At 45.4% G+C, this 20,015-nt stretch overlaps 1 protein-coding gene across 2 annotated transcripts in view; it reads right to left on the bottom strand.

Annotated features, from left to right (window-relative positions):
* Positions 1-20,015, bottom strand: part of phf2 (PHD finger protein 2) — a 156,261-nt gene that overhangs the window by 85,641 nt on the left and 50,605 nt on the right. For both annotated transcript variants that reach the window (XR_013548343.1, XM_078413919.1), the window contains exon 2: positions 15,384-15,469. Coding sequence is in view for 1 of the 2 variants with exons in the window: in XM_078413919.1 (XP_078270045.1) it covers positions 15,384-15,469 (86 nt within the window). In the remaining variant the exon portion in view is untranslated. The remainder of the gene's footprint in view (positions 1-15,383; positions 15,470-20,015) is intronic.

Genomic DNA, 20,015 nt, shown 5'->3' with positions numbered 1-20,015 from the left:
TTCTCATCTCGGTCCTAAAAGACTTCCCCCTTATCCTTAAACTGTGACCCCTTGTTCTGGACTTCCCCAACATCGGGAACAATCTTCCTGCATCTAGCCTGTCCAACCCCTTAAGAATTTCATAAGTTTCTATAAGATCCCCTCTCAATCTTCTAAATTCCAGCGAGTACAAGCCGAGTCTATCCAGTCTTTCTTCATATGAAAGTCCTGCCACCCCAGGTGTTGATGGAGGAGGTGTGGCCACCTCAGGTGGTGCAGATTTCTTCCTGGTGGTTCTGCTTTGAGCTTGAAGAGGAGGACAAAGACCAATGACAAAGTGGAGTGCCTCCCGTCTGGCTGAGTTCCCATGTCACAGGTTCCAGGAAGGCTGGGACAGACCACCAGCACCACCTCATGGTCAAGACTGGGCTGCCGGGAAAGCAGCCCGAGTCAGCCAGCGCCTCTATCTAAGGCCAAGGTTGAGTAGCCGGGGCATGCCTGAGATGCCAGAACCTCTTCCTGCCCACACTAAACTAAAAATAAAAATTTCCGAACATGGACATGAACTCATGACTTTTTATCTCCAACATGACTGTCCTGTTGCTAAACTGAGGTTAAGACTAATTAGTGATCATCAACAGAAGTCTGTCTTTTCGATTAGATAGGTTAGTTTTGAGATACAGCGCGGAAACAGGCCCTTCGGCCCACCGGGTCCGCGCCGACCAGCGATCCCCGCACATTAACACTATCCTACACCCACTAGGGACAATTTTTACATTTACCAAGCCGATTAACCTACATACCTGTACGTCTTTGGAGTGTGGGAGGAAACCGAAGATCTCGGAGAAAACCCACGCAGGTCACGGGGAGAACGTACAAACTCCGTACAGACAGCGCCCATAATCGGGATGGAACCCGGGTCTCCAGCGCTGCATTCGCTGTAAGGCAGCAACTCTACCGCTGTGCCACCGTGACCGCCCTAATGTACTTACTTTGCCCATGCCATGAATAGATCAATGGGTCTGTCATTAGAATCACAGAACAGTACAGCACAAGAACAGGCCCTTGGCCTCCATAATGTCTGCGCTGAACATAACGGCCATCACTTACCTAAGCCCATCACTTATCTACCTGCACATTACCCTCATCCCTCCACTCACTGCATATCTTTATGCGTGTCCAAAACTCTTTTAAATGCCACTAACATATATCTGTTTCAACCACCAACCTGGGCAGTGCATTTCAGGCACTTGCCACCTCTGTAACTTGCTCTGAACATCCCTTTAAACTTTGACCCCCTCATCTGATGTTAATAAGTTCATAAATCATAGGAGCAGAATGATGCCATTTGGCACATCACACCTCCTCCATCATTCAGTCATAGCTGATCTATCCTTTCCTCTCAAACCCACCATCCTCTCCCCATAACCCTTGACATCCTTATTATTCAAGAATATGCCAATCTCCACCTTATGAATACTAAATACACTTCCACTGGACCCTCTCCAACGCCAGTACAACCTTTCTCAGATATGGGGCCCAAAACTGCTCACAATACTCTAAACTTCAGATAACTTCAGATGGTCCTTGCTTTCCCTCTCTATCCCCTCCCTCTTCCCAGTTCTCCCACTAGTCTTCCTGTCTCCGACTACATCCTATCTTTGTCCCACCCCCTCCCCTGACATCAGTCTGAAGAAGGGTCTCGACCCGAAACTGTTGTACTTCATGGTCCGGTATCTGTTATACCTTTGTTATGACTCTGGACAGACCACAAGTACACGTGTTTAAAAGGTTTAAAAGTTGAAGCTAAGATCCAGGCTGTTTATTCCATGGCCACCTGGAACCAGAGTGACCACCAAATCACCTCATTCTCTTATATACATGTTACTACATGGGCAAACAAAGTAGTCCTTGTGATACAACAAAGTAGTCCTTGCAATGTCACAACATCCCCCTTGTCTTATATAAAACAAAATATATTTAACAACAAACTCTAAACTCAAATGTTTTTACTTATTTATTTATTTATTTATTTATTTTTCTAACCTTTTTGCTTGGGTTTCTTTTTTATTTTTACCTTACTAGGCTAATCACCAAACCGCTGCCACCATGTTGTTAGTCCAATTATTGCAGTTTAGTATTTAATAATTTGTGCACTAGTTTAGAGTTACATCGCAGAAACAGGCCCTTCGGCCCACCGAGACCGTACCGACCAGCGATCCCCGCACATTAACAGTAATCTTCATACTAGGGACAATTTACAAATATACCAAGCCAATTAACCTACAAACCTATACGTCTTTGGAATGTGGGAGGAAACTGGAGCACCCGGAGAAAACCCACGCAGGACACGTAGTCAGGATCGAACCAGGGTCTCTGGCATTGTAAGGCAGCAAGTCTACTGCTGTGCCACCCTTGATTGCACCACAATCTTTACACCAGTCTGCAGTTGTGCATTCATCATTTGTACTTCTTGTACTATTCATGTATACTATCTGAATCTGTTATTGTAATTGGGTTTCAGATTCCCATGAGCAGAAAAAAAGGCAGAATTATGACTTTGAAACTCAGTAGCAAATACGCCGACCAGTTTGTTAATTATCAGATCTTGTGATTACTTATATACTTTGCTAACCCCAACAAAACAAATGTACTCTGACATTTAACTGCTTACAGCACAGTAACAAATTGGTGGTTGCAACGTTGTGGCTGAAAGAGGATCAGACCTGGCATATCCAGGGTTACACATCCTCTTGAAAAGACAGTCAAGTGGGCAGAGAGGGTGGGGTAGCTCTGCTGGCAAGGAATGAAATGCAGTCCTTGGCAACGGATGAAACAGGGTCAGATGCAGAGTTTGTGGGTAGAGCTGAGAAACTGCAAGGGTAACCCTGACAAGAGTTATGTAAAGGCCAGCAAACAGTAGCCAGGATGTCGTGTGCAAATTAAATCAGGAGATTCAATTGGCATGTAGGAAAAGCAATGCTACAGTGGGCTTGGGGGATTTCAATGTGCAGGTAGACTGTGAAAATTAGGTTGTTACTGGATCCCAAGAGATGGAATTTGTAGAATGCCTGCGAGATGGTTCTTCAAGCAGCTTGTAGTGGAGACTACAAGGGAAAAGATAATTCAGGATTTGGTATTTTGCAACAAACTAGATTTGATTAGGGAGCTGAAAGTACAGGAACCACTAGGAGGTGCCCACCGCAATTTCATAAAATTCAACCTGCGGTTTTGAGGGAGAAGCAGAAATCGGATGTGTCGGTATTACCGTGGAGTAAAAGGGACTACAGAGGCACGAGGGAGGAGCTGGCTAATGTTGATTGGAGAGGGACCCTAGCAGGAATGACAGTGGAACAGCAATGGCAGGAACTTCTGGGAACAATTCAGAAGACGCAGGATCTTTTCATTCCAATGAGGAAGAAAGATTCTAACGGGAGAATGAGGCGACCGTGGCTGACAAGGGAAGTCAAAGACAGCACCAAACTAAAAGAGAAGGCCCATAACATTGCACAGATTTGTGGGAAGCTGGAGAATTGGGAAGCGTTTAAAAAAATAACAGAAGGTAACTAAAAGAGCAATACAGGGAGAAAAGATGAAACATGAAGGTAAGCTACCCAATAATATAAAAGAGGATAGTAAATGTTTTTTTCAGATATATAAATAGTAACAGAGAGGTAAATGTGGGCATTGAACCACTAGAAAATGACACTGGAGACGTGAGCATGGGGAATCAAGAAATGGCAGAGGAAATTAATATGATTTTTTTTGTGTCACAGTGGAAGACACCAGCAACATAACATATAACATATAACATATAACAACTACAGCATGGAAACAGGCCTGTCCGGCCCTACCAGTCCACGCCGACCATTCTCCCTGACCTAGTCTCATCTACCTGCACTCAGACCATAACCCTCCAATCCCCTCCTATCCATATACCTATCCAATTTACTCTTAAATAATAAAATCGAGCCAGCCTCCACCACTTCCACCGGAAGCCCATTCCATACAGCCACAACCCTCTGAGTAAAGAAGTTCCCCCTCATGTTACCCCTAAACCTTTGTCCCTCAATTCTGAAGCTATGTCCCCTTGTTGGAATCTTCCCCACTCTCAAAGGGAAAAGCCTACCCACGTCAACTCTGTCAGAGGGTGGAAGTTAGTGGAGTGGCTATTACTAGGGAGAAGATGCCTGGGAAGCTGAAAGTTCTGAAGGAGGATAAGTCACCTGGGCCAGATGGACTACACCCAGGGGTTCTGAAAGAGGTGGGTTTAGAGACTGTAGTGATTGTAGATATTGTAATTTAGGCATTGGTCGTAATTTTTCATGAATCACCACAATCAGGAGTGGTCCCAATTGCAATCAGGAGTGGAAAAATTGCAAATGTTACTCCACTGTTCAAGAAGGGTGCAAAGCAAAAGAGGGGATAGTACAGGCTTGACTTGAGTGGTTGACAAGAGATTAGAGTCCATTATAAAGGATGAGGTTTCTGAGTACTTAGAAGCACACAATAAAATAGGCTGAAGCAGCATGGTTTTGTGAAAGGGAGAACTTGCCTGGTGAACCTGTTGGAATACGTTGAGGAGGTAAATTGCAGGATAGAGAAAGGAGAGTCAGTGGATGTGCTTTGCCTGGATTTTCAAAAGACCTTTGACAAGGTGCTGCACGTGAGGCTGCTAAAGAAGATGAGAGCCCATGGCATTAGAGGGCAGCTACTAGCATGGGTAGAAGATCAGCTGATTGGCAGCAGTGGCAATGAAGGGGAGTTTTACAGGATGGTTGCCCGTGACTAGTGGTGCTCTGCAGGGCTCGGTGCTGGGTCCACGTTATAATAATAATAATAATAATAATGTATTTTATTTAAATAGCGCTTTTCATATACTCAAAGACGCTTTACAGAGATTTAGAGAACATAGGGAAATTAATAAATAGATAAATAAGTAAATAAATAAACGAACAGAGAAAGGAGACAGAAGGTGAGGTGACCTTCAGTGGTTGAAGGCAGTACTGAACAGGTGAGACTTCAGCGATGTTTTGAATGTGGTGAGTGTGGAGGAGTCTCTAACGTTTTGGGGTAGTGAGTTCCATAGGGTGGGAGCAGCGATGGAGAAAGTCCTGTCCCCCCCAGGATCTGAGTTTGGTCCGGATGTGGGGGGATAGGAGATTGGCAGCAGCAGAGCGGAGGGTGCAGGTGGGAGTGTGCCTGTGGAGGAGGTCGGTCAGGTAGGATGGGGCCAGGTTATGGAGGGCTTTGTAGGTTATGAGGAGGATTTTGATTTGGATGAGGGAATTGAAGGCTTTTTGGCCAAGTTTGCAGATGATACGAAGATAGGTGGAAAGGCAGGAATCTGCAGAGAGACTTGGACAGGTTGGGAGAGTGGGCAAAGAAATGGCAGATGGAATCCAGAGTAGCAAAGTGTGCGGTCATGTATTTTGGTAGTAGGAATAATGACAAAGTGCTGGAGTAACTCAGCGGGTCAGGCAGTGTCCCTGGAGAACATGGACAGGTATGTCTGCTATCCTTGCCCTACATAGAACATTGAATAGTACAGCAGGCAATGGACCCTTCGGCCCTCAATGATGGCGCCGAACATGATGTCCAGTTAAACTGCTCTTATCTGCCTGTGCATGATCCACATTCCTCTATTCCTTGCCTCTTAAACACCACTATCACATCTGCCTCGCCAACATGACTGAAAATACGTTCCAACACCCACTACTCTCAGTTTAAAAAAACTTCCCCAACACATCTCCATTAAACTTCCCCCCTCTCACCTGATAGCTATTCCCTCCTGTGTTGGACATTTCCATCCTGGGGAACAAGGTTCTGACTGTCTACATGATGCCTCTCATAATTTCATCAACTATCAAGTTTCCCCTCAACCTCTGACATACAAGGGAAAACAATCTAAGTTTATCCAACCTCTCCTTGGAGCTAAAACCCTCTAATCCAGGCAGCCTTCTGGAAAATCTCCTCCGCACCCCCTCCAAAGCTTCCACATCCGTCCTATATTTGGGCAACCAGAACTACACATAATACTCAAAATGGACACTGGGGCAGAGCACATCTCATGGTTGTCTTCTCTGTAGCCCCAGGGTTGCAACCTCGCCTTGTTCACACTGAGTACGTGCGCTTGCTTGCTTGCCCCGGACTCTTGCTCACTCTGATCACACACCAGCCGATAACTGGTGGGAGCATTGGCTCCAGACCAGCTTTTATAGGCTGCACGTTTGCACATCATTGGGTAAATTACTTACAAATACAATAAATTCAGACTGCAATTTTTTTTTAAATAACCAAAATCAACTTTATTCAAACGAACTATATTCCTATGAAAGACTACATGCGAAAATCTTTTTAAAAACAGAAACTTAAAACGATTACAAAATATACCTAGAAGGTTCACTGGCCGGACGGAGCTTGCTGCCGGTCCGTTCAGGTGTCTACTCCCCTTTGACAGCATCGCGGTCTCTGCCCCCCATTCCACAGCCGACTGTTGCAGCTGCACTTCTGTCAGCTGTCACAACGGGCTTTGACAGTTCCTGTCGGACCTTGTCTTCTCCTGATCCCGGTCGGTATCTGTCTCTGCTTGACGTTGATTGTCGACAATGAAAGTCATCCGTTCTCAGTACCGGCGACAACCTAGCAAACCTGGGGACAGCGTGCGACAGCGCCTGCAATAAGCTACGATACCTGGCGACAAGCCAGCTGTTGCCGAGAAATTTCAAACCGTTTGATTTTTCAGAGACGAGCCGAGATCTGCAACGACTCATTGGATACTGCTCATGATCATGCCCGCGACACCCAGGCAAACGTGCAGCGACAGCCTAGTCGCCGGCAGTCGCCTTAAAATCACCTAACTGGGACAGGCCCTTAAGACATTTATATATATATCACAAAAATGCAGAGGTCCCAACACAGCTCCCTGCGGAACTCCACTAGTCACAGACCTCCAGCCAGAATATCGTCCTTCCACCATACCCTCTGCCTTCTATGAATAAGCCTGCTCTGAATCCTTACAACCAAGCCATCGTGAATCCCGTACATCTTAATCTTCTGGATCAGTCCACCATGAGGGACCTTATCAAAAGCCTTCATATAATCCTCGTACACAACATCCACTGTCCTATCTTCATCCATCTCCATCGCCACCTCCTTAAAAAACTCAATTAAGTTAGTAAGGCACCAATACAAGATACTCTGGGGATGCTGCCTGACCCGCTGAGTTACTCCAGCACTTAGGTTTTTTTAATTTAAAATAAATACTTGACAATTTTCATTAAAGTTAGCATTTTTTAAATTTAAAATACATTTCAAATAGGGCTTGAAACACTGATCTTAAGATGGTAATTCATCTGATTGCTCTGCAACTTATAGGAGGGTATCGTTTTATCTGTAAGCCAAGCACTGCACCCGATCACTTAAACCAGACAGTCACCCCTTTTCATGTCGTATTCATCGTCATGTGCACAAGTAGGGTGAATGGCACTGTGAATGATTATTTAATTCATGCTTATTAACTATGGGATTATGGTCTGAAAATGTATTTTTAAACTTCAATATATATTATAGACATGCACAAATATTGGCATTAGTGGATAAAATTCAACCAATCCATTCAGATACTGAATAATGCCTGCACCACATATTCAGTATCAGAAAACAAATACCCCTCTCTGCCTTGTTCAAACAAGGTGATTTATGTTCTGAAGGCAAATTACCACAAATATCATCTACATGATTATATGCCAATATCTTTCCCAGAGGAGTCAAGCAAAAGAGCAAGTGGAACCAGAGAATTTGGTCCCATCTATAAATGAAACCATACTTTACATGTTTCATACTTGGTTCCCCCATCAAACAGAAATTTGACAAATATAGACAATAGACAATAGACAATAGGTGCAGGAGGAGGCCATTCGGCCCTTCGAGCCAGCACCGCCATTCAATGTGATCATGGCTGATCATTCTCAATCAGTACCCCGTTCCTGCCTTCTCCCCATACCCCCATACGAACCAAGAAATATGTCAGGAGGTTTTTCTGTAATAATATTCATAAGTACATGTTCTTCAATAGATTTATGTCTTTACAAGTGTGATGACAAGACTTCAGGGCATCATGGTTCTGTCATAGAGTGAAGGGCAAGGCAGGTCGACGCAAGGATCCTTGGATGACGAGAGAAGTTGAGGCTCTGGTCAAGAATAAGAAGGAGGCATGGGGTGGGTATAGGCAGCTGGGATCAAGTGCATCCCTGGAGGAGTTTTGGGAAGTGAGGATAATGCTGAAGAAGGAACATCAGGAGGGCAAAAAAGGGGGCAGGACATAGCTCTGGCAGATCACATTAAGGATAATCCAGAGATGTTAGGGAGCAAGGATAGCCAGAGAGAGTATAGGCCTCTCTCAAATCCATAAGGTTAATTCTGGATGGAGCCACAAGGTCCTCAATGAGTATTTCTCCTCTGTTTTTAGTGTGTGGTATTGTATAGCGACGATGATTGTCAGAAGAATTGCAAGGGGATCTTGATCAGTTGGGCAAATGGGCTGAGGAATGATTAATGGAGTTTCATGCAGATAAGTGTGAGGTGTTACATTTTGGAAAGTCTAAACAGGGCAGGGTCTACACTGTTAATGGCAGGGCTCTGGGGAGTGTTGTAGAGCAGAGGGCTCTAGCAATGCAGGTGCATAGTTCCTTGAAAGTGGCATCACGAGTAGATCGATACAATGCCACTCAGTCTGGTGTCATCGGCAAGCTTACTCATCATGCATTGTACCTTCTCATCTAAATCATTGATACAGATGACAAACAGTCTTCATTATTCAGGGTACTGAGTACAGAAGTTGGCATGTCATGTTATAGTTGCACAAGACATTGGTGAGGACACATTTAGAATATTGTGTTCAGATAAGCTAGAAAGGGTGCAGAAAAGGTTTACAAGGATGTTACATGGATACATAGACAATAGGTACAGGAGGAGGCCATTTGGCCCTTCGAGCCAGCACCGCCATTCAATGTGATCATGGCTGATCATCCACAATCAGTACCCCGTTCCTGCCTTCTCCCCGTACAATTTGATTCTGCTAGCCCTAAGAGCTCTATCGAACTCTCTTTTGAATGCATCCAGTGAATCGGCCTCCACTGACTTCTGAAGCAGAGAGTTCCACAAATTCACAACTCTCTGTGTGAAAAGGTTTTTCCTCATCTCAATTCTAAATGGCCTACCCCTTATTCTTAAACTGTGGCCCCTGGATTCTGGACTCCCCCAACATCAGCAACATGTTTCCTGCATCTAGCATGTCCAATCTCTTCATAATTTTATATGCTTTTAAGATTCCCTCTCATCCTTCTAAATTCCAGTGTATACAAGCCCAGTCAACCCATTCTTTCATCATATGACAGTCCCGCCATCCTGGGAATTAACCTCGTGAACCTACGCTGCACTCCCTCAATAGCAAGAAGGTCCTTCCTCAAATTAGGAGACCAAAACTGCACACAATAGTCCAGGTGCAGTCTCACCAGGGCCCTGTACAACTGCAGATGAACCTCTTTGTTCCTATACTCAACTCCTCTCTTTATGAGGTCTAACATGCCATTAGCTTTCTTCACTGCCTGCTGTACCTGCATGCTTACTTATAGTGACTGGTACACAAGGACACCCAGGTCTCGTTGCACTTCCCCTTTTCTTAACCTGACACCATTCAGATAATAATCTGCCTTCCCGTTCTTGCCTCCAAAGTGCATAACCTCACATTTATCCACATTATACTGCATCTGCCATGCATCTGCAGTGCCACTGCCATGCCACTCCCCCAACCTGTCCAAGTCACCCTGCATCCTCATAGAATCCTCTTCACAGTTCACACTGCAACCCAGCTTTCTGTTATCTGCAAATTTGCTAATGTTACTTTTAATTCCTTCATCTAAATCATTAATATATATTGTAAATAGCTGCGGTCCCATCACCGAGCCTTGCGGTACCCCACTAGTCACTGCCTGCCATTCTGAAAGGGACCCGTTAATCCCTACTCTTTGTTTCCTGTCTGCCAACCAATTTTCTATCCATGTCAGTACCCTAACCCCAGTACCATATTTTTGCCCATTAATCTCCTGTGTGGGACCTTATCAAAGGCTTTCTGAAAGTCCAGGTACACTACATCCACTGGCTCTCCCTTGTCCATTTTCATGGTTACATCCTCAAAAACTTCCAGAAGATTAGTCAAGCATGATTTCCCCTTCGTAAATCCATGCTGACTTGGACCAATCCTGTTACTGCTGTCCAAATGTGCTGCTATTTCATCTTTTATAATTGACTCCAGCATCTTCCCCACCACTGACGTCAGGCTAACTGGTCTACAATTTCCTGTTTTCTCTCTCCCTCCTTTCTTGAAAAGTGGGACAACATTAGCTATCCTCCAATCCACAGCAACTGATCCAGAATCTATAAAACATTGGAAAATGATCACCAATGCGTCTACGATTTCTAGAGCCACCTCCCTGAGTACTCTGGGATGCAGACCATTAGGCTCTGGGGATTTATTAGCCTTCAGTCCCATCAGTCTGCCCAACACCATTTCCTGACTAATGTGGATTTCCTTCAGTTCCTCCGTCACCCTAGGTCCTCTGGCCACTAGAACATCTGGGAGATTGTTTGTGTCTCGCTTAGTGAAGAAGGATCCAAAGTACCGGTTCAATTCGTCTGCCATTTCCTTGTTCCCCATAATAAATTCCCCTGTTTCTGTCTTCAAGGGACCCACATTTGTCTGAACTATTTTTTTCTCAAAAGGGAGATGTTGAGTAGGCTAGGACTTTAATCCTTGGAGAGCAGGAGGATGAGGGGAGAATTTATAGAGGTGTATAAGATCATTTTAGGAATAGATAGGATAAATGCACAGATTTTTAACCAGAGTAGGGGAATCGAGAACCAAAGAACATAGGTTTAATGTAGGTTTATGTTTAATAGGAACCTGAGGAGCAACTTTTTTTACACAAAAGTTGGTAGGTATATGGAACGAACTGCCAGAGGTGGTAGCTGAGGCACCTACTATCACAACATTTTAAAAACACTTGGACAGGATAGTATGTGGATGGGATAGGTTTAGAGTATGGGCCAAATGCAGGCAGATAGGACTCGTGTAGATGGGCATGATGTCAAGTCGGGCTGAAGGGCCTGTTTCCACGCTGTATGACATTAATTTACAAAGTTGTCTCTTTATTTTGATTCATATAGTAATATGCAAGGCAAGTTAAATTAGCCGGTAATTAACTGTCTGCTATATTCTTTATCTGCTACATGCTGCAGCTCTGGGCAATAATTTGTAATCTTGATTCTCCAGGCAGCAGAGAATCCACCAGTACGAGCAGAATTGAACTCTCTTCAAATCTACAGCTACACAATATTAACAGAAGCATTGCACAGCAATTTACACGCACAAAAATTATGAACCAATGACTTCCATTGAAATGAGATGCAAGGAACTGCAGTTGCTGATTTACTAAATAAAATATACACACTACTGAAGTAACTCAGCACCATACTGACTATCTATGCCTCCCATCATTTTGTATACGTCTGTATACTTTTGTATACTTTTGTATACTTTTGGAGAGAGTTAGATAGAGCTCTAGGGGCTAGTGGAATCAAGGGATATGGGGAGGAGGCAGGCACGGGTTACTAATTCAATAGTCAATAGTCAACAGTCAATTTATTTGTCACATACATAAATGTGCAGTGAAATGAAAAATTACCCACAGTCCAACAATAAGACCAATAAAAATAAGCAATGACACACACAATCACAAACCAACAAAACAATCATAAACCAACACCAAACAAAAATAAACATCCATCACAGTGAGTCTCCTCCAGTCACCTCCACGCTGTGATGGAAGGCCACAATGTCTTTTCTCTTCCCCTGCCGTCTTCTCCCGCGGTCAGGCTGTTGAAGTTGCCACGTCGGGGCGGTCGGGGCTCCCGACATTGAAGCCTCTGCCGGGCGGAGAAAATCCCGCGGCCTATTCCAGGCCGCGCCGGACGGTGAAAGGTGAAAGGGGCCGACCCATGCCCCGCGATTCGGGGCGGGTGAAGACACTGCCGCTGCCGGAGCTCCCGATGTCGGCCCCCACCCAGAGGCCTGCGAGCTTCCGATGTCCACGCGGCCCGTGGCCGAAGAAGCCTCCAGAGACGAGTCACAGCCGCTCCCGCAGCGCCACCACAGCCTCCGAAGGCAGCCGGCTCCGCAGATGGTAAGTCCGGTTCGCGGGCTCTACGAACCAGAGCCCCAGGTGGTCCCAGCTGGAGGCCGCCAGCTCCAGGTGTTTGGCTGATGGTAGGCCGCAGCGGGAACGGAGACACCACCCAGAAACAAAGGTCCCGTCTCCATATGGAAGAGACAATTTTACAGTTCCCCCCCACCCCCCACACACATAACACACAACCACAAACACTACATCACATCTAAACGCTACAATTAAGACAAAAAACAACAAAAAACACAAAAGACAAACGGACTGCAGGCAAGCCGCAGCTGCTGGGGCAGCGCAGGCACACCAGGTGATCATTGTGGATGATCAGCCATGATCACAATGAATGGTGGTGCTGGCTCGAAGGGCCAAATGGCATCCTCCTGCACCTATTTTCTATGTTTCTATGTTTCTACGTAACTGCTGATGGCAATAGCATAATGAATTCTGAAGTATATACACACATCCTATCGCTCAAGTTCACACAAATGCCTCAAAACCCATTGGCCGGCGGTTCATTCTACACACAACCTCTTGCGTTCCAGGGAAAACAATCCAAGTCTGTGCAACGTCCTAATGCAGCCAATAGCCTCTCATCCTTGCATCGTTCAGGTGAACCTCCTCTGCACTCTCTCCAAACCTTCCACCTCCATGCGATACTCCAAATGCAGGAGAGGGAAACTTCAGAAGCAGGAGGTCCTCTGGAACATGCATCATCATGTTATTCATGCTTGCCAAACAAAAGGCTCACGAGTGAGCTGAGGCGAGTTTCAGATGGACAAGCTGAAAGCAGGTGCAGATGAAGGGCGATGGAGTCAGGCAGAGCCACAGTGGTCGGAGACTCATTAGTTCAGGGCACAGACAGGAGACCCAGTGGCAGCAAATGAGACTCCAGGATGTGTGTTGCCTCCCTGGTGCCAGGGCCCAGGGTGACTCAGATCAGCTGCATGACTTTCTCAAAGGGGAGCAGCCAGAAGTGGCACAAATGACATGGGTAGGACAAGGGATGAGATCCTACTAAATGAATATTGGGAGATATGCAAAAGATTAACATGCAGGCCTTCCAGGAGAGTGATGTCAGGGTTACTCTTGGTGCCACGTGCTAGTGAGGGAAGGACAGAAGAATGCGTGGATGAGGACTTGGTGCAGGGGGCAGGGATTCTGATTTTTGGATCATTGGGATCTCTTCTGGGTCAGAGGTGATCTGTACAATAGAGACAGGAGACACCTGATGGTGAACCAACATCCTGGCAGGCAGGTAGGTTTGCTTGTGCTACATGGGTGGGTTTAAACTAGAAGCAACAAAGAACTGCCAATGTTGGTTAATGCACTAACGGACACAAAGTGCAGGAGTAAGGCAGAGGGGCACCCACATCTCTGGAGAACACGGATAGGTGATGTTTCAAGTCAAGACCCTTGTTCAGACTGATATCATTGGGGGAGGGGGGGAGCAAGGAAAGCTGGAAAGGGGAGGAGGAAGTAGGAGGGGAGAAATAGGTAGGATAGACACAAAATGCTGGAGTAACTCAGCGGGACAGGCACCATCTCTGGAGAGAAGGAATGGGTGACGTTTCGGGGCGAGACCCTTCTTCAGACTGAAAGTCACAGGAAAGGGAAACGAGAGATATAGACGATGATGTGGAGAGATATTGAACAAATGAATGAAAGATATGCAAAAAAGTAACGATGGTAAAGGAACCAGGACATTGTTAGCTGTGGCAAGGTGAGAATGAAAGGTGTGTGACTTGGGTGGGGGAGGGATGGAGAGAGAGGGAATGCCGGGGCTACCTGAAGTTAGAGAAATCAATATTCATACCACTGAGCTGTAAGCTGCCCAAGCAAAATATGAACTGTTCCTCCAATTTGCATTTAGCCTCACTCTGACAATAGAGGAGGCCTAGGACAGAAAGGTCAGTGTGGGATGGCAAAGGGAATTAAAGAGTTCGGCAATTGGGAGATCAGGTTGGTTCAGGCGGGCTGAGCGAAGGTGTTCAGCTAAACGATCGCCCAGTTTTTTTGGCACACCGTTATCAGAAAAAATTGCCCCTCGCAATGCCATAAGATTACATTTCCACATATATTACTCAAAAATAATGCTTTCGAAGAATGTTTCTGGAGAGAAGTCGCTATTGAATGTAACTAAAACATTCAACATAAACTTACAATGAATAATATATTAAATTAAAACATGTATAAGAACAGACTGTGTAAATTTTATATTATCCCAGACTCTGAATTAAAGGATTAGGAGAGTCATCTAGATGTTTTTTGTTTAGAAAATTTCAGAGATTATCATTAATCATCTTTGGGTGTAGTCATAACTGTTACAGATGTAGCTGTTTTATTTACCCTTGTAAAACGGAGTCTTAAAGCTTCATCAGATATGAGAGTCTCTGAAGGACCTTTATTCCTATTCTCAAGCCAAATACCAAATGCCAGTTGGGACTAGTGTAGCTGGGACATGTTGGCCAGTGTGAGCAAGTTGGGCTGAGGGGCCTGTTTCCATGCTGTATTTCCATTGTCCTTCTGCAGTATGACAATATCCTGATCACTGGTACCAAGAACATGCAGGAATATCAACCACCTTTTACCCATTTACTTCTATTATCATCATATCATATCATATATGTAGCCGGAAACAGGCCTTTTCGGCCCACCAAGTCCGTGCCGCCCAGCGATCCCCGTACATTAACACTATCCTACACCCACTAGGGACAATTTTTACATTTACCCAGCCAATTAACCTACATACCTGTACGTCTTTGGAGTATTAGCTGTAGTGGAAACAAATAAGTAAGAGTTGTATGCCTTATGCCTCTTCTTGTAAACATATAGCATTATGAACTGCGGCGAGCCCTTTATGGAAAAATCAATCCCTTGAAATAATATTCAAACTTTACCCTGACAAGAATAATCAAATTCTTTGCAAGGTTAACATTTCTTCACACATGTAACATGCATGGAACTGGAAAAATGTTCCCACTTCTGTTAGACACAACAAATAACAAGTATGATATTAAAAGTTTTAATAGCTATTAGATTTATTCACAAAATGCTGGAGTAACTCAGCAGGTCAAAATTAATAGCTATTAGAATGAGCATAAAAGCACCATCAACAAGATATGCTTTAAACTTGTAGCAGAATCCAAACGCATAACAACTTACTCGTTGACTGGCCATGAATTTTCTCACAGTTCGGGCAGTGATAGATGTCAATGTCTGGAGCCTCATCCTCTTCCACGCTAACACAGCTGTAAACATTGCAAACATAAACCAATGTTAAATACAGAAAATCACATTTCACATTGAAACAATTATTTGCCTTCTTCAATCATTTGAGTTCTTAATTCCCCAGCCATGCGAGAAAATCTGTGCATTCACTCTGTCTATGCCCCTCGTGATTTTAAACATCTATAAGATCACTCCTCATATTCTCCAAGGAATACAGTCCGAGACTGCCCAACCTGTCTCTACACCTCAGCTCCTTGAGTCCTGACAACAACCTTGTCAATCATTTCTGCATTCTTTCTACATGCAATGCCCTTTCTGATGAAGGCCACAGTGCTAAAGGTCTTTTTAACTATGCTGTCTACCTGAAGATCGACACAATATGCTGGAGTAACTCAGAGGGACAGGCAGCATCTCTGGATGGAAGGAACGGGTGACGTTTCGGGTCGAGACCCTTCTTCAGACTGAACTCTGGCATTCTCCTTTCCTGGAAACATATTTTGCCTTTATGGACCAGTGAATAATAAACATAAATGCGTGTTAACCACAGTGCCAAGACTCATGAGGTGAATGCAGCCCAAAAACCTGCTTTGGGTGTAAGTCAATAGTAATAAAGACCATTCCCATCTGCTTCCGATTTAATTCCTGCAATGACCCACAGCTGGACTGAACAACATCTCATCAACTATTCATCATGACATGCAAACTGGCAGCTGTAAGTGTAAAAATTAAACGAAAAGGTTCACCTAGAAAATATTCTTACTGCTTAGTTTAGTTATTGTTGTCATGTGTAGCAAGATACAGTGAAAAGCTTCAGTATTATCCAGTCATAAAAGACTCTCCAAAGATTACACAATCAAGCCAGCACGGTGGCGCAGCGGTAGAGTTGCTGCCTTACAGCGAATGCAGCGCCGGAGACTCAGGTTCGATCTTGACTACGGGCGCCGTCTGTACGGAGTTTGTACGTTCTCCCCGTGACCTGCGTGGGGTTTCTCCGAGATCTTCGGTTTCCTCCCACACTCCAAAGACGTGCAGGTATGTAGGTTAATTGGCTGGGCAAATGTAAAAATGTAAAAACAATTGTCCCTAGCGTGTGAGGATAGTGTTAATGTGCGGGTATTGCTGGGCGGCACGGACCCGGTGGGCCGAAGGGCCTGTTTCCGCGCTGTATCTCTAAATCTAAAAAAAAAATCTAAAGCCCTCCACAGAGGGCACAGAGAAAGAATACAGGATACAAGGTTTAGTCCAAAAATACAGTCCGATAATGTCCGATTAAAGATAGTTCAAAGGTTTCCAATGAGGTAGATGGAAGGGTAGGACCACACTCTCGCTGATGAGTGGACTCTGGGGAAAAAACAGTTCCTAAATCTGGGGGTATGTTTTCAAACTTTTGCTCCTCTTATCTGATGGGAGAGGGGAGAAGAGGGAATGACCAGGGTGAGACTGGTCCTTGATTATGTTGGCAGCGTGGTGTAGATGGATTCAGTGGGTGGGACGCTAGTTTGTGTGATGGTCAGGGCTACTGTTTGGAATTTCTTGCATTCTTGGATGGAATTGTGCCGCCCCCTGGAAGGAATTCTGCAGGATAAGACATTATGCATTTGGATAGTCAGAGGCTGGTTAGGGATGATTAGTCAGCATGATGTTTTACATGGGAGATCAAGTCTTACAAATCTGAGATTTTTTTGCAGAATTAACCAAAAGATTGACAAGGACAAAACTGTAGACACTGCCTATAATGGGCTTCAACAAGGCATTTCATAAGCTTCTGCATGGTAGGCTGCTCTGGAAGGTTAGATCGCCTGGGATACTGGGAGAGCTGGCCAACTGGATAGAGAATTGGCTTTAAGCAAGGAAGCAGAGAGCAGAGGGCCATGGTGCCTCAGGGATTGGTGCTGGGCCCATTGCTGCTTGTGGTTTAAATCAACAACATGGATGGTGGAAGGTAGGAATAAGAGGATAAGAACATTGCAAAAGAGTTGGTGCACAAGGGATGGACTCCAGTTCTTGGACCACTGGGATCTGTTCTGAGGCAGGTTGACCTGTACAAGAGGGTGAGGTTGCATCTTACCTGCAGGGGAACCAATACTCTGGTGGGAGATTTGCTACAGTTACTCAGGAAGGGTGAAACTAGTCTGTCGGAGATGAGACGCAAGGTGGTGGTGTAGCAGCCTGACAAAGTTGCAGCACGCACAGAAGCAACATGAACAGTGGGCAGGACAGACAATGGCAGGACAGGGGTGGAGGCGGTCAGTCCGACAGGTCAAAATGGATTTATTTTAAATGATAGGTAATTCACAATTCAAAATTGTACTTTATTAGCCAAGTATGTTTTGCAACATATGAGGAACTCCATTTACCGTACAGTCGGCTATCATAGTTCCGGTGCCGAAAAAAGCAAAGATCTCCAACCTGAACGACTACCGCCCGGTTGCCCTAACGCCGATAGTCATGAAGTGCTTTGAGAGGCTGGTCCTCTCACACATCAAATCCAGCATCCCTGACTCACTGGACCCACATCAATTTGCATACAGGGCAAATAGATCTACAGAGGACGCCATCTCTCTGGCTCTTCACACTGTCCTGACTCACCTAGAGAGACAGGGCACGTACGTGAGGATGCTATTCATAGACTATAGCTCCGCCTTCAACACGGTCATCCCCACCAAGCTCATCACCAAACTCCACCAGCTAGGCCTTAGCTCGTCATTATGTGACTGGATCCTGGACTTCCTGCTGGAACGACCGCAGGCAGTGAGAATGGGCCCGCACCTGTCCTCCACTATCACCCTGAGTACCGGCACACCACAGGGCTGTGTTCTGAGCCCCATGCTCTACTCCCTCTTCACACACGACTGTGTTCCTGCATTCGACACCAACACCATTGTCAAGTTTGCAGATGACACAACGGTGATCGGGCTGATCACCAACGGGGATGAAACAAACTATAGAGCGGAGGTGCAGAACCTGGCGGACTGGTGCTCGGATAACAACCTGTCCCTAAATACCACCAAGACCAAGGAGCTGATCATCAACTTCCGTAGGTCACATAACGGGGAATATGCCCCGATCTCTATCAACGGGGTCAGTGTGGAGAGAGTGTCCAGCTTCAAGTTTCTGGGCACTCACATTTCGGAGGACCTAACATGGTCCAATAACACTGCTGCGCTGGTCAAGAAGGCACAACAAAGACTGTTCTACTTAAGAACACTGAAAAAGTCTGGTCTACCTCAACAGCTGCTGACGACATTCTACCGCTGCACCATAGAGAGCATCCTAACGCATGGAATCCCTGTGTGGTACCTCAGCTGCACGGAGGCAGAAAGGAAAGCTCTACAGCGGGTAGTCCTTAGAGCTCAGAGGGCCATCGGAACACAGCTACCAGACTTGGAGGGCATCTACAACACACGATGCCTCAGAAAAGCCACCAGCATCCACAAAGACTCTTCACACCCCTGCAACAGTCTGTTCGAACTCCTTCCATCGGGCAGACGATACAAGGCCTTCTATGCCCGCACCTCCAGACTCAGGAACAGCTTCATCCCCAGGGCCATAGCTGCTATGAACCGGTCCTGCTGAGCCGGATGGCCACAACGCATAGATCAACTTGCACTTTACCCTGTCCAAAACTGTTACAACTGTTCATTTCGTTGGGTTGCTGCTGTCTAAATTACCTAAATTATTGCATCGTATGGGAGGCGCATTCCCAATTTCGTTGTACCCCTGGGTACAATGACAATAAAGATATATTGTATTGTATTGTATTGTATTGTATTGTCATTACATAAAAAGCAACAGGAGACACAAAATACATTTTAACATGAACATCTACCACAGTGACTCCTCTACATTCCTCACTGTGATGGAATGCAAAAAAAAGTTCAATCTCTCCCTTCTTTGTCCTCCAGCGGTCGGGGACCTCTAAGCTTCAGTTGACGGGATGATCTTGACTCCCGTAGACGGCGAAGGGCCTTCCTCGTCGGGGAGATACAGCTCCTGCATCGGGGGAGGGGGTTTCTCAGCTCCCGGGTCAGGGCTTGTCGAACCTCGTGCTGCCTGGTGCTCCCGACTTCGGTCTCAACCTGGGACTGCGTACGGCAGATAAATTCAGGTAATGGACAGGCACAAGGGATTGTAAAATTGGTGCCATCGTGGTTGAGGGATGGGCAGGACTGGCAGCTCAATGTTTCAGGCACAGATGCTACAGGCATGATAGAGGTGGAAGAGAAGAGTATGACTTGCTATATTCAGGCATGTGAGTGAGGTAAAAAAAAAAATGAGTAAAAGAGCCGAGCACTTGCGCGAGGCGTACAGCGTGGGTCAAAAAAATGGGACATTTACAAACAAAATTACCCGTTTCAAGCCTCTTTTAGGGCATTTCAAAGTAAAAACGGACATTAATCTGTGTTCCATGTAAATCTGTGGAATTCTCTGCCTCAGAAGGCAGTGGAGGCCAATTCTCTGAATGCATTCAAGAGAGAGCTAGATAGAGCTCTTAAGGATAGCGGAGTCAGGGGGTATGGGGAGAAGGCAGGAACGGGGTACTGATTGAGAATGATCAGCCATGAT

The sequence above is a fragment of the Rhinoraja longicauda genome, chromosome 17, assembly GCF_053455715.1.
Source record: "Rhinoraja longicauda isolate Sanriku21f chromosome 17, sRhiLon1.1, whole genome shotgun sequence".
Lineage (NCBI taxonomy): Eukaryota > Metazoa > Chordata > Chondrichthyes > Rajiformes > Arhynchobatidae > Rhinoraja > Rhinoraja longicauda.
The sequence above is the reverse complement of the archived record's forward strand: the minus strand, read 5'-3'. Positions and strand labels throughout refer to the sequence as shown.